Genomic DNA, 13,410 nt, shown 5'->3' on the forward strand with positions numbered 1-13,410 from the left:
TGGAAGCCCACAGTTACCAATTCCCTCTTGAACATGGCACCTGGAGAAGGAAGTCAAATGAAATACTCCTCCCTTACACTGCTGCAAACCCTCCGGGCAGGTTTCACAGGCAAGGTCGGGGTTCTGTTTTTGTCTTTCACAAGCTTCTCGATCATTTATTATGGATTACACTCACACCTACACTGTGTAACTCATTGACCTGAGGCACTGACAGCTATATGACCAAGGATAATGAGCTAAAACAGCTTCCCGGGGCTCCAGGTGTCACACAGGCCAACTCCCAATCTCTCAGCTTTATAACACAGTCAGAATATTAAATCCCAAATCATTATGTTTAATCCAAAATGAAACAAACTCTAAGGGATCTGATAAAGATTATCCGAGTGAGACATCGACCGTGAGTAACCTGGTTAATGCACAAGAAAACTAACCTCTCTCTACTTCTGTGCAGCAGGGAGCAGTGGGAAGTTGCCGTGTTCTGGTGTCAATGTATCTCTGATGTTTTCCTGGCAGATTCAGCAGTTTCTGAGCAAATCTCTTGGCGATTCTCAGCCTCTTTATCCAGGTTCATCACTGACCGGTAGCTGGTTGAGTTGAGTTTTTCAGGCTCTGCCTTAACCAATCGGTTAAGGCCTTCCATCAGGATCAAGTGTAACACATTCCAAAGCACCATCTGACAGCGCCAGGATCACAATTCCATATTCTTAAACATGTCACAGGAGGATAAAAGGACACAAACTGTCCCAGGTCAGATAACATGGACTCTGGACCTGAGTGTTCACTTTGGGAAGCAGGAAGCAGGACATTCCTGGACTTTCCAGGACAGGGAAATATTCACTCATTGGGATTTTGCCAGAGGCATCTCTTTTACTGACATGGAGACAAGTTTCATGTCCAATCAAAGGCTGGAGATGGGTTTTCAAAGAGGACCAATCAGAGGCCTTCCTGCAGTAAAGGCTAACTAACACAGAGAGTGCTTCAACATGGCTGCAGGCACACAGGGAAGACCCGTAGGCCAGCTCCAGCATCCCCCAGCCCCCCACCAGCCGCCATTGGGTGCCCACACTGCCCACCAATCTCCCCCAGCATCGGGAAACTGCACTGACTGGAAAACCCCACCCAGCTTCCTCCAGCTGCGGTTAACTGGGCTCTGACTGAGCCACATTCGTTAGCCACAGTGAGGGAGAGTCTTGCTGGAGGCCGGTGGCTGGTTAGTTCAGATAGTTGGAGTGTCTGCTAACGATGTGAAGGTTATGGGTTCAATCCCTGCCCAAAAAGTCAGTCTTGCTGGACTCAGAATGTGCCTGCCCCAAAGTGGCCAGCGCTGGGAACAATCTCAAGAAACTGGCATGCCTGGCACTGCTGTTACCTTTGGGCCCCTTTGGGCCTCACTTCCTTCTGATCCTGACACCTTTGGCAGGCGTGTGGGGGGTGGGGGGAGGATGTGAACATTCTTCCCCACAATACAACAATCCGGCACATTCCATAGGGCTAATGAACAAAACAGAGTCAGGCCAAACTAATGGGAGGTCAATGTGATGAGAGATGGAGAGCATTGCTGACGGATACAGTATAAGCAAAAGCTGACAGCAATAGGAGCCTGGTTAACGCTCTAGAAAGGTCACATACAAATCAGCAACCAAGTGAAATGGTTCATTAATTGTATAATAGACGGGGTGGGGGGGAACTGATCCCCATTCCACTGGATTCTTGATATCAGTTGTGCAATACAAAGGAGGCAGCATCTTGAGTATTGAAAATTGAGACAGGGCATTGACCCCGAGCTACTCTCATGGATCACGGGTGGTTTGCAGAGAGCAGCAAAGGTGAAACTTGAAACTAGTTCTCCACCCATCCAGCCACCTCCCCCTGGATCTCATGGGATAAAGGGGGAGGTAGCTAGATGGGTGGAGAACTGGCTTGGTCACAGAAGACAGAGGGTGGTAGTGGAAGGGTCTTTTTCCGGCTGGAGGCCTGTGACTAGTGGTGTTCCGCAGGGCTCTGTATTGGGACCTCTGGAGTACTGTGTGCAGTTCTGGTCCCCACATTACAGGAAGGATGTGGAGGCTTTGGAGAGGGTGCAGAGGAGGTTTACCAGGATGTTGCCTGGTATGGAGGGGAGATCCTATGAGGAGAGGCTGAGGGATTTGGGATTGTTTTCGCTGGAAAGGCGGCGGCTAAGAGGGGATCTTATTGAAACATATAAGATGATTAGAGGTTTAGATAGGGTGGATAGTGATAGCCTTTTTCCTCTGATGGAGAAATCCAGCACGAGGGGGCATGGCTTTAAATTGAGGGGGGGTAGTTATAGAACCGATGTCAGGGGTAGGTTCTTTACCCAGAGGGTGGTGAGGGATTGGAATGCCCTGCCAGCATCAGTTGTAAATGCGCCTAGTTTGGGGGCGTTTAAGAGATCCGTAGATAGGTTCATGGACGAAAAGAAATTGGTTTAGGTTGGAGGGTCACAGTTTTTTTTTAACTGGTCGGTGCAACATCGTGGGCCGAAGGGCCTGTTCTGCGCTGTAATGTTCTATGTTCTATGTTCTATGTTTGTGATTTATATAAACGATCTGGAAGAAGGTGTAACTGGGGTGATCAGTAAGTTTGCGGACGACACAAAATTAGCAGGACTTGCAGATAGTGAGGAACATTGTCAGAGGCTACAGAAGGATATAGATAGGCTGGAAATTTGGGCAAAGAAATGGCAGATGGAGTTCAATCCTGATAAATGCGAAGTGATGCATTTTGGTAGAAATAATGAAGGGAGGAGCTACACGATAAATGGCAGAACCGTAAAGGGTGTAGATACGCAGAGGGACCTGGGTGTGCAAGTCCACAGATCCTTGAAGGTGACATCACAGGTGGAGAAGGTGGTGAAGAAGGCACATGGCATGCTTGCCTTTATAGGACGGGGCATAGAGTATAAAAGTTGGGGTCTGATGTTGCAGATGTATAGAACGTTGGTTCGGCCGCATTTGGAATACTGCGTCCAGTTCTGGTCGCCACACTACCAGAAGGACGTGGAGGCTTTGGAGAGAGTACAGAGGAGGTTTACCAGGATGTTGCCTGGTATGGAGGGGCTTAGTTATGAGGAGAGATTGGGTAAACTGGGGTTGTTCTCCCTGGAAAGACGGAGGATGAGGGGAGACTTAATAGAGGTGTATAAAATTATGAAAGGCATAGATAGGGTGAACGGTGGGAAGCTTTTCCCCAGGTCGGTGGTGACGTTCACGGGGGGTCATAGGTTCAAGGTGAAGGGGGGGGGAGGTTTAACACAGATATCAGAAGGACGTATTTTACACAGAGGGTGGTGGGGGTCTGGAATGCGCTGCCAGGCAAGGTGGTGGAGGCAGACACACTGGGAACGTTTAAGACTAATCTAGATAGCCATTTGAACGGAGTGGGAATGGAGGGATACAAAAGAATGGTCTAGTTTGGACCAGGGAGCGGCAGGGGCTTGGAGGGCCAAAGGGCCTGTTCCTGTGCTGTACTGTTCTATGTTCTATCCCAACATGGGTTTCCTCCGGGTGCTCCGGTTTCCTCCCACAGTCCAAAGATGTGCGAGTTAGGTTAATTGGCCAGGTTTTAAAAAAAAATTGCCCCTTAGAGTCCTGGGATGCGTAGGTTAGAGGGATTAGTGGGTAAAATATGTGGGGGTAGGGCCTGGATGGGATTGTGGTCGGTGCAGACTCGATGGGCCGAATGGCCTCCTTCTGCACTGTAGGGTTTCTATGATTTCTATTCTATGATCAGTAACATTCCCAAATCTCGCATTTTCTTACAACCATAAATACAATATTTCACAATCACCCATTTACAGGAAGAATGATTATGTTCCTCCGGGTAATTTGGCAGTGACTTCTTACTCAACTCCTGAAGGCCATGAATGAGATTATACGAAGATTAATCTTAAATCACCCAACATCCAACCACACGCAAGATTTTTTTGAATCTCAATGTGAGCAGAAGTGTGGATGTGAAACTTGAACTATTTTACATTTAGTCAATACTCAGACCATTCCATCATCCATATCAATATCCAACACAGTGTTGTATTTACAGATGGATATCGTAACATTGATCAAAATGAATACAAGATTTGTTCACATCTTACTTACAATCTCGAGATTTCCTCATTCCGTCTTTAATTCTGCATTTCAAGCTAGACTTTGTTTGTTCCTCAGAGTTATGAATTTACTAACTATTCTCCGCCAAGGATTAATTCAGTTAACACCACGTTGTATAAATCTGCCTGAGATGCATAATTCTTTTGACTTTTCCATGGAATTCCTGGATTAATGGAGAGCCCCTCCACCCCTTCCAAACAAAAGTGTCTTCCTGTCCCCATGAATACGGTGAGCAGTTTAATTTAACAATGCCCTCACCCCGGATAGAATCCCTTCCCCATTCCTGCACTTCTGTTTGTCCTGGTGAGTGACTGTGTCTCTCCAGCCTCACACTGCCAGTGGATGAGTTGGTTAATTGGCCATCAGTTTGGGACTGGTTTGGCTTCACCCACCCGCACCCTGGCCTGGTCCACAGCGTCCAGCAGGTTTTTGGAGTCCACTGCCAGAGTGTGGGCAGCTGTTAACATCTGCTTCTTACACTCCTCACTCAGGGAGGTCACCGAATTCTGCTGGGCCAGTTTCATCTTGTTTATCAGCTCGGCCAGGTCCTTATTCAGCAGCCTCTGTGTCCCTTCAATCTGCCAAATACACAAAGCAAAAATCCTGGTCTTGAATCATTTCAGCAAAAAACAGGAATTTGGAAATATTGTGACATTTCCACAACTTCACTAAGAATTCCTAGACATTCCAAAATCCACAAATACTGCGGTCATTTCTTCACAGAGTGTGAACGTGCGCAGTTAAACATCTTCTGGGATTTGTGATATCTCTGTGGGCCTTTGGTTCATCTGCATCACCCGCAGCAGAATGTGTTACTGACAGAACAAGTGCCAATTCCCTCTGGAAACTAAACACAAGAACAAGTTACAGACTGGCATTGTGGGGAGAGGGGGTGGGGAACAAAAATCAAAATGGAGGAGAGAGTTACATAGAAATTAGGAGCAGGAGGAGGCCATTCGGTCCTTCGAGCCTGCTGTGCCATTCATTGTGAACATGACTGATCATCAACTTAATATCCTGATCCCCCCTTCCCTCCCACATCCCTTTAGCCAAGAGCTCTAACTAATTTCTTCCTGAAATCGCACAATATTTTAGCCTCAACTACTTTCTGTGGAAGTGAATTCCACACATTCACCACCCTGTGGGTGAAGAAATTTCTCCTCACCTCAGTTCTAAAAGGTTTACCCCTTATCCTCAAACTACGACCCCGAGTTCTGGACTCCCCCACCATCGGGAAGATTCTTTCTGAATCTACCCTGTCTAACCCTGTTAGAATTTTATAAGTTTCTATGAGATCCCCTCTCACTCTTCTAAACTCCAGTGAATATAACCCTAACCGACTTAGTGTCTCCTCATAAGGAAAAGGCTAGCAGCTTCTAGAAAAATGTCCGCACTCAGGAGTCTTGGATGGGGAGGCATACGTAAGGTTTTGGAAACTGAAGGCGGACAGAGCTCTTGAAGAATATAAAGAAACCAGGAAAAAACTTAAACAAGGGGTTAGGACAGCAAACAGGGTTAAGCAAAATCCCAAGACATTTTATACGTATATAAGGAGCAAGAGGGTAGCTCGGGAAAGGCTAAGTCCACTCAAGGACAAAGGAGGGAGTTTATGCATGGAGTCAGAAAAAGTGGCCCTGGAGGCCTGGATCCGAGGTGTGCGGGCACACAGGCATGTCCTGTAACCCGGGCTGGCTCCTGGACTCACAGCAACTTCTCTGGCCTGGGAGGCCATTGCCCAGGAGGTCAGCACAGTTGACAACCGCACACAGTGTAAGGAAAGGATGAATGATCTCATTCGCTCCATCAGGATCAGACCACCTAGGGATCCACACTCCGCTCCCTCCAATATCAAACTCTCAGCGTGGCATTGTGTATGCACTGACATCTCGACCCTGGGAAAAAGACTCTGACTATCCATCCTATCTCACAATTTTGTCAACTTCTATCAGGTTTCCCCTCAGCCTCCGACATTTGAGTGAAAAACAAACCAAGTTTGTTCATTTGCCCCTCATAGCTAATACCCTCCAAATCAGGCAACATCCTGGTAAACTTTTTCTGTACCCTCTCCAAAGACTCCACATCCTTCTGGTAGTGTGGCGCTAGAATTGTATGCAATACTCAAAATGTGGAGCTGTGGATCTGTACACCCAGATCCCTCTGTATGTTAATGCTTCTAAGGGTTCTGCCATTTTCTGTATACTTCCCACCTGCATTAGACCTCCAAGATGCATCACCTCACATTTGTTCGAATTAAATTCCACCTGCCATTTCTCCGTCCAAGTCTCCAACCAATCTATATCCTGCTGTATCCTCTGACGATCCTCTTCATTATCCGCAGCTCCCCAGTCTTTGTGTCGTCCGCAAACATACCAATCAGACCACCGAGGGATCCCAGCACTGATCCCTGCGGAACGCCATTGGTCACAGATTTCCATTCGGAAACGTCCCCTTCCACTGCTACCCTCTGTCTTCTGTGACCGAGCCAGTTCTGTATCCACCTTGCCAGCTCTCCGCTGATCCCATGTGACTTCATCTTCTGCACTAGTCTGCCATGAGGGACCTTGTCAAAAGCCTTACTGAAGTCCATGTAGACAACATCCACTGCCCTACCCTCATCAGTCATCTTCGTCACTTCCTCGAAAAACTCGATCAAGTTCGTGAGACACAACCTCACCTGCACAAAGCCATGCAGCCTATGACTAATAGGTCCATATTTTTCCATATGTGAGTAAATCCTGTCCCTAAGAATTCTCTCCAATAATTTCCCTACCCCTGATGGCCTGTAATTTCCTGGATATTCCCTGTTGCCCTTCCTAAAATAAGGAACAACATTGACTATTCAATCCTCTGGGACCTCTCCTGTGACTAAAGAGGATAGAAAGATTTCTGTCAAGGCCCCAGCAATTTCCTCCCTTTGCCTCCCTCAGTATTCTGGGATAGATCCCATCAGGCCCTGGGGACTTATCTACTTAATGCTTTTTAAACACCCAGCACCTCCTTTTTTATATCGACATTCCCTAGAATATCAACATACCCTCTCTGGACTCACCATCCACCAAGTCCCTCTCCTTTATGAATACCGATGCAAAGTATTCATTAAGGACCTCACCCACTTTTTCTGATTCCATGCATAAATTCCCTCCTTTGTACTTGAATGGATTTAGCCTTTCCCTAGCTACCGTCTTGCTCCTTATATACGTATAAAATGTTTTGGGATTTTGCTTAACCCTGTTTACTTCCTATAAGACCATAAGACCATAAGACATAGGAGCGGAAGTAAGGCCATTCGGCCCATCGAGTCCACTCCACCATTCAATCATGGTTGATTTCAACTCCATTTACCCGCTCTCTCCCCATAGCCCTTAATTCCTCGAGAAATCCTAACTCCTTGTTTAAGTTCTTTCCTGGTTTCTTTATATTCTTCAAGAGCTCTGTCTGCCTTCAGTTTCCGAAACCTTATGTATACATCCCCATCCGAAGCCCCTGAGCACTGAGGGAGTCCCAGTCAATATAGGGGAAGTTAAAACCACCCACCACAACAACCCTGTTGTTTTTACAGTTCTTCACCATCTGTCTGCATATCTGTTCCTCTATCTCCCGCTGGCTGTTGGGAGGCCTGTAGCACAACCCCATCAAAGTGACTGCACCCTTCCTATTCCTGAGCTCTACCCATATTGCCTCGCTGTATGAGCCCTCCGAGGTGTCCTCCCGCAGTATAGCTGTGATGTTTTCCCGAATCAGTGACACAACTCCCCCACCCCTTTTACATCCCTCTTTGTGCCTGGAACATTAAGCTGCCCGCCTTGTCTTCTCTCAACCAAGTCTCTGTAATAGCTACAAAATCATAGTAACCTCCAATCTCCTCCTGTGGAAATGATCCCATTCTCTGCGCAATGCAGATGTTACAATAGCCTCCGTTCCAGATGAAGCCATTCTCATATTCGCAAACGAAAGCTCATTTGAAATGTCTAAGTACCGGGGAAGGATCTATCTGCTACCTTGGCCATCCAGAGGATGAGTGTCGCAGTTGGTAACAACATTCTCTGTGACTCACCTCTGTCCGCGATGCTGCTGGTAACTTTGGCAACAGTTCATCCACACTCCCAGTCAGATTGCGAAGGTGCATCCCCACTGTCTGCAATGTAGACATTATTGTAGCTGTTACATTCATGGTGGAATAACCGTGGAAATCAAACTAACTGGTCTGAAAACCCCTGTTGCAGTAGCTGCTGTAAGGAAGGCCATTAACTTTGTTCCTATTTATGGTCACAAAACACTGCAGCTAAATGTGATGTTTATTGTTTCCAGAAGTTTCCCCTTTTGTGAAGTTAAGCTGAGCTTTTCTTTACTGCTTCATCTGAACAAGGGCGTAATGTTTGCAATTCTCCCGTCCAGGCACCAGTCAAGTCTAAGGAAGTCGGAAAGGTTATGGCCAGTGCCTCTGAAGCTCTGGGCTGCTTTCTAAGACAGCGGAGATTGTCTAAGTATTTTAGCACTCAAAGGTTTTTCAGTCAAACTCCTAAATATGCAAGGAGCTGCAATAGCACAGGTTATTTGAGCCAATGGCCTCATCTGTAACAAGGTATGTGGCCATTCTAAACTGTGGTCCTGTCTGAAGGAGATTATGATGTCTATAAATCCCTGAGCATAGAGTTAAGATCAGGTCAGTCAGTCGATTAACCCACAGTCGACAAAGAATGCAAGCTTCGGTTCAGAAGCTAATTTGAGGAGATCACAGAGTAAATACTGACTACGCTGGGAGCTGGCAGTGGCAAGTGCTAAATTAACCCCCCCCCCTGCCACACTGGTGAGATAAGGGAACAAGGTTTTCTATAATGTGACCAATGTGATAGCAACTTCTAGAATCATAGAATCCCTACAGTGCAGAAGGAGGCAATTCGGCCCATCGAGTCTGCACTGACAACACTCTCACCGAGGCCCGATTCCCGTAACCTCACGTATTTACCCACTAGGTTTTTTGACTCAGTATGTAGACAGGCCAACTAGAGGTGAGGCTATATTGGATCTGGTGCTGGGAAATGAGCCAGACCAGGTGCTAGACTTGGAAGTTGGTGTGCATTTTGGTGATAGTGACCACAATTCGGTTACGTTCACCTTAGTGATGGAAAGGGATAGGCATGAACCTCGGGCCAGTGGTTTTAGCTGGGGGAAGGGTAATTATGAGGCTATTAGGAGAGAATTAGGAAACATAGGTTGGACTAGGAGATTACAGGGACTGGGAACGTCCGACATGTGGAGTTTTTTCAAGGAGCAGCTACTGCGAGTCTGTGATAGGTATGTCCCTGTCAGGCAAGGAGGAATTGGTAGGGCTAGGGAACCGTGGTGCACCAAAAAAGTTTCTTTGTTGGTTAAAAAGAAAAAGGAGGCTTATGTTCGGATGAGACGTGAGCACTCGGGTAGTGCACTAGAAAGCTTTAGATTGGCTAAGAGGGAGTTGAAGAGCGAGCTTAGAAGGGCTAAAAGGGGACGTGAGAAGACTTTGGCGGATAGGGTTAAAGAGAATCCTAAGGCGTTCTATAGGTATGTCAAGAACAGAAGGTTGGTTAGGGCAAGTTTAGGGCCAGTTATAGATGGCAGAGGGAAGTTATGTGTGGAACCGGAGGAGATTGGTGAAGCATTGAACCAATATTTCTCTTCGGTGTTCACGCAAGGGGACATGAATATAGCTGAGGAGGACACTGGGTTGCAAGGGAGTAGAATAGACAGTATTACAGTTGATAAGGAGGATGTGCAGGATATTCTGGAGGGTCTGAAAATAGATAAATCCCCTGGTCCGGATGGGATTTATCCAAGGATTCTCTGGGAGGCAAGAGAAGTGATTGCAGAGCCTCTGGCTCTGATCTTCAGGTCGTCGTTGGCCTCTGGTATAGTACCAGAAGATTGGAGGTTAGCGAATGTTGTCCCATTGTTTAAGAAGGGGAACAGAGACTTCCCCGGGAATTATAGACCGGTGAGTCTCACTTCTGTTGTCGGCAAGATGTTGGAAAAAATTATAAGGGATAGGATTTATAGTTATTTGGAGAGTAATGAATTGATAGGTGATAGTCAGCATGGTTTTGTGGCAGGTAGGTCGTGCCTTACTAACCTTATTGAGTTTTTTGAGAAAGTGACCAAGGAGGTGGATGGGGGCAAGGCAGTGGACGTGGTATATATGGATTTTAGTAAGGCGTTTGATAAGGTTCACCATGGTAGGCTTCTGCAGAAAATGCAGATGTATGGGATTGGGGGTGATCTAGGAAATTGGATCAGGAATTGGCTAGCGGATAGGAAACAGAGGGTGGTGGTTGATAGTAAATATTCATCATGGAGTGCGGTTACAAGTGGTGTACCTCAGGGATCTGTTTTGGGGCCACTGCTGTTTGTAATATTTATTAATGATCTGGATGAGGGTATAGTTGGGTGGATTAGCAAATTTGCTGATGACACCAAAGTCGGTGGTGTGGTAGACAGTGAGGAAGGGTGTCGTAGTTTGCAGGAAGACTTAGACAGGTTGCAAAGTTGGGCCGAGAGGTGGCGGATGGAGTTTAATGCGGAGAAGTGTGAGGTAATTCACTTTGGTAGGAATAACAGATGTGTTGAGTATAGGGCTAACGGGAGGACTTTGAATAGTGTGGAGGAGCAGAGGGATCTAGGTGTATGTGTGCATAGATCCCTGAAAGTTGGGAATCAAGTAGATAAGGTTGTTAAGAAGGCATATGGTGTCTTGGCGTTTATTGGTAGGGGGATTGAATTTAGGAGTCGTAGCGTTATGTTGCAACTGTACACAACTCTGGTGCGGCCGCACTTGGAGTACTGTGTGCAGTTCTGGTCCCCACATTACAGGAAGGATGTGGAGGCTTTGGAGAGGGTGCAGAGGAGGTTTACCAGGATGTTGCCTGGTATGGAGGGGAGATCCTATGAGGAGAGGCTGAGGGATTTGGGATTGTTTTCGCTGGAAAGGCGGCGGCTAAGAGGGGATCTTATTGAAACATATAAGATGATTAGAGGTTTAGATAGGGTGGATAGTGATAGCCTTTTTCCTCTGATGGAGAAATCCAGCACGAGGGGGCATGGCTTTAAATTGAGGGGGGGTAGTTATAGAACCGATGTCAGGGGTAGGTTCTTTACCCAGAGGGTGGTGAGGGATTGGAATGCCCTGCCAGCATCAGTAGTAAATGCGCCTAGTTTGGGGGCGTTTAAGAGATCCGTAGATAGGTTCATGGACGAAAAGAAATTGGTTTAGGTTGGAGGGTCACAGTTTTTTTTTTAACTGGTCGGTGCAACATCGTGGGCCGAAGGGCCTGTTCTGCGCTGTAATGTTCTATGTTCTATGTTCTATTAATCCCCCTGACACAAGGTTCGATTTAGCATGGCCAATCAACCTAATTTCACACTCCCAAGTTCATAAAACGTCCCTGAAAGCATTTCACAGGAATATGCTATCAAATAAAACGAAAGGAAAAATGAAAAAAATTGTGTTTGATTGAAAATTATATTTTTAACATCGAGCCAGAAAAACTCACAATCTGATGGAATCAGACTCCACACTTGTTAAAGTTAATTCCTGGCGCCTCGGGGGTTGATTGGAACACAATGTGCAAATTGCCACGGAATGAATCATTTGTGAAATTATTCTCATTCTCGGGATTCACCAGAACAGCTTTTATTGTCCATCCCAAATCCTCCTGTAGCAAGTCTGATACAAATGCTAACTCTAACAGTCTTGTGGTGGTGTGGAACTGGAGTCACATCGAGGCCAGGCAGGGTGAAGAACATTCAGGAAGCAGTTGGGTTTTTGCAGTGTAGCCATTTCAGGGTGAGTTTTATTGATGCCAGACTTTGGTTTTATTTCAAAGTGCCAGGAAGGGATTTGAACCGGATTAATAGCTTTAGTCTCGGAATCATTCAAACTACAACACTATTGCATCCTGCATTTCCCCCAAACTCACTGAAGCTTGGACGTTCCCAGCTGGATGTGATGGGTGGGATTGTACCTGTTTAGATGCAGTCTGTGACAGTGGGTGTGAAAAGCGATGTGTACTAATGGATTTCTCCGCAGTATTGTTAGGAACATAGAGAAAGAAGACGGCATGTTACAGCCTCGTTCACCCTGAAACCGTAAAATCCTGCCCGAGGTCAACGGACCTTCCCACTGTCCGAGCCTCGGCCGCTCCGATTCCCGTGGTGGGCGGGGCGGTAAAATTCCAGCCAAAAACATGAGGGGAATTTTCCTTTCCTACCTGCCACAGGATTCGTAGCGGGCCGGGGGGGGGGGGGGTGTGCAGCAGGGGGGGGGGGGGGGGGGGGGATGCAAGGTCTGCTGACCTCAGGTGGGATTTTCTGGTTTTGGGGCGATCGCGGCTCTGAGTGGTTGGGTCCCACGGCGTCACACTGGTGGGGTGGGCTCTGATTGATCTTGTCTCGTCAGCAACTTAGACTCTGAGTCTAAGCATTCCTTAGACTCCATTTCTAAGCCATCCTGCTGCAGAGAAGGAGGCAATGCCGGTACTGCCCTACCACCCCGCCCAAGCATGACCCTCTCACCCCACCCCGTCCAAGCATGACCCTCTCACCCCACCCCGCCCAAGCGTGACTCTCTCCCCCCCCTGCCCAAGCATGACTCTCTCCCCCCCTGCCCAAGCATGACCCTCTCACCCCTCGCACAAGCATGACTCTCTCGAAGTGAGATAATTCGAAGATAATCGAAGTGGGGCGATGGTCAGGCGCAGAGGCCTGCGTACCTGGGTAATGAGCTTCAAATTTGGGTGGCACGGTAGCACAGTGGTTAGCACTGCTGCTTCACAGCTCCAGGGACCTGGGTTCGATTCCCGCTTGGGTCACTGTCTGTGTGGAGTTTGCACATTCTCCTCGTGTCTGCGTGGGTTTCCTCCGGGTGCTCCGGTTTCCTCCCACAGTCCAAAAATGTGCGGGTTAGGTTGATTGGCCATGCTAAAATTGCCCTTAGTGACCTGGGATGCATAGGTTAGAGGGATTAGTGGGTAAAATATGTAGGGATATGGGGGTAGGATCTGGGTGGGATTGTGGTCGGTGCAGACTCGATGGGCCGAATGGCCTCTTTCTGTGCCATAGGGTTTCTAAGATTTCTAAGTGTATTCTGATGGCGTTTCCAAAGTTGAATGTCGTGATTCTCATAATGTCACTGGTGGCAGGAAGGCTGCGGGGGCGGGGGGATGGCGGGGGAGGAGGGCGGGGGAGGAGGGCGGGGGAGGAGGGCGGGGGGATGGGGGGGGGCGGAGGGGGTGTGGGGGGTGTTGTGGAGGGA

The 13,410-nt window shown here is 47.5% G+C and overlaps 2 protein-coding genes across 5 annotated transcripts in view; both read right to left on the reverse strand.

Annotated features, from left to right (window-relative positions):
• LOC144504254 (uncharacterized) overlaps nucleotides 1-13,410 on the reverse strand; it is a 450,031-nt gene that overhangs the window by 199,273 nt on the left and 237,348 nt on the right. The gene's annotated exons all lie outside the window — the stretch shown is intronic.
• Nucleotides 4,027-13,410, reverse strand: part of LOC144504251 (protein-tyrosine kinase 2-beta-like) — a 144,083-nt gene continuing 134,699 nt past the window's right edge. For all 4 annotated transcript variants that reach the window (XM_078229337.1, XM_078229336.1, XM_078229334.1 and 1 more), the window contains 2 exons: nucleotides 8,182-8,262; nucleotides 4,027-4,705 (listed from right to left, as the gene is read on the reverse strand). In XM_078229337.1, coding sequence (XP_078085463.1) covers nucleotides 4,490-4,705; nucleotides 8,182-8,262 — 297 coding nt within the window. In that variant the 3' untranslated portion in view covers nucleotides 4,027-4,489. The remainder of the gene's footprint in view (nucleotides 4,706-8,181; nucleotides 8,263-13,410) is intronic.

The sequence above is a fragment of the Mustelus asterias genome, chromosome 15, assembly GCF_964213995.1.
Source record: "Mustelus asterias chromosome 15, sMusAst1.hap1.1, whole genome shotgun sequence".
NCBI lineage: Eukaryota > Metazoa > Chordata > Chondrichthyes > Carcharhiniformes > Triakidae > Mustelus > Mustelus asterias.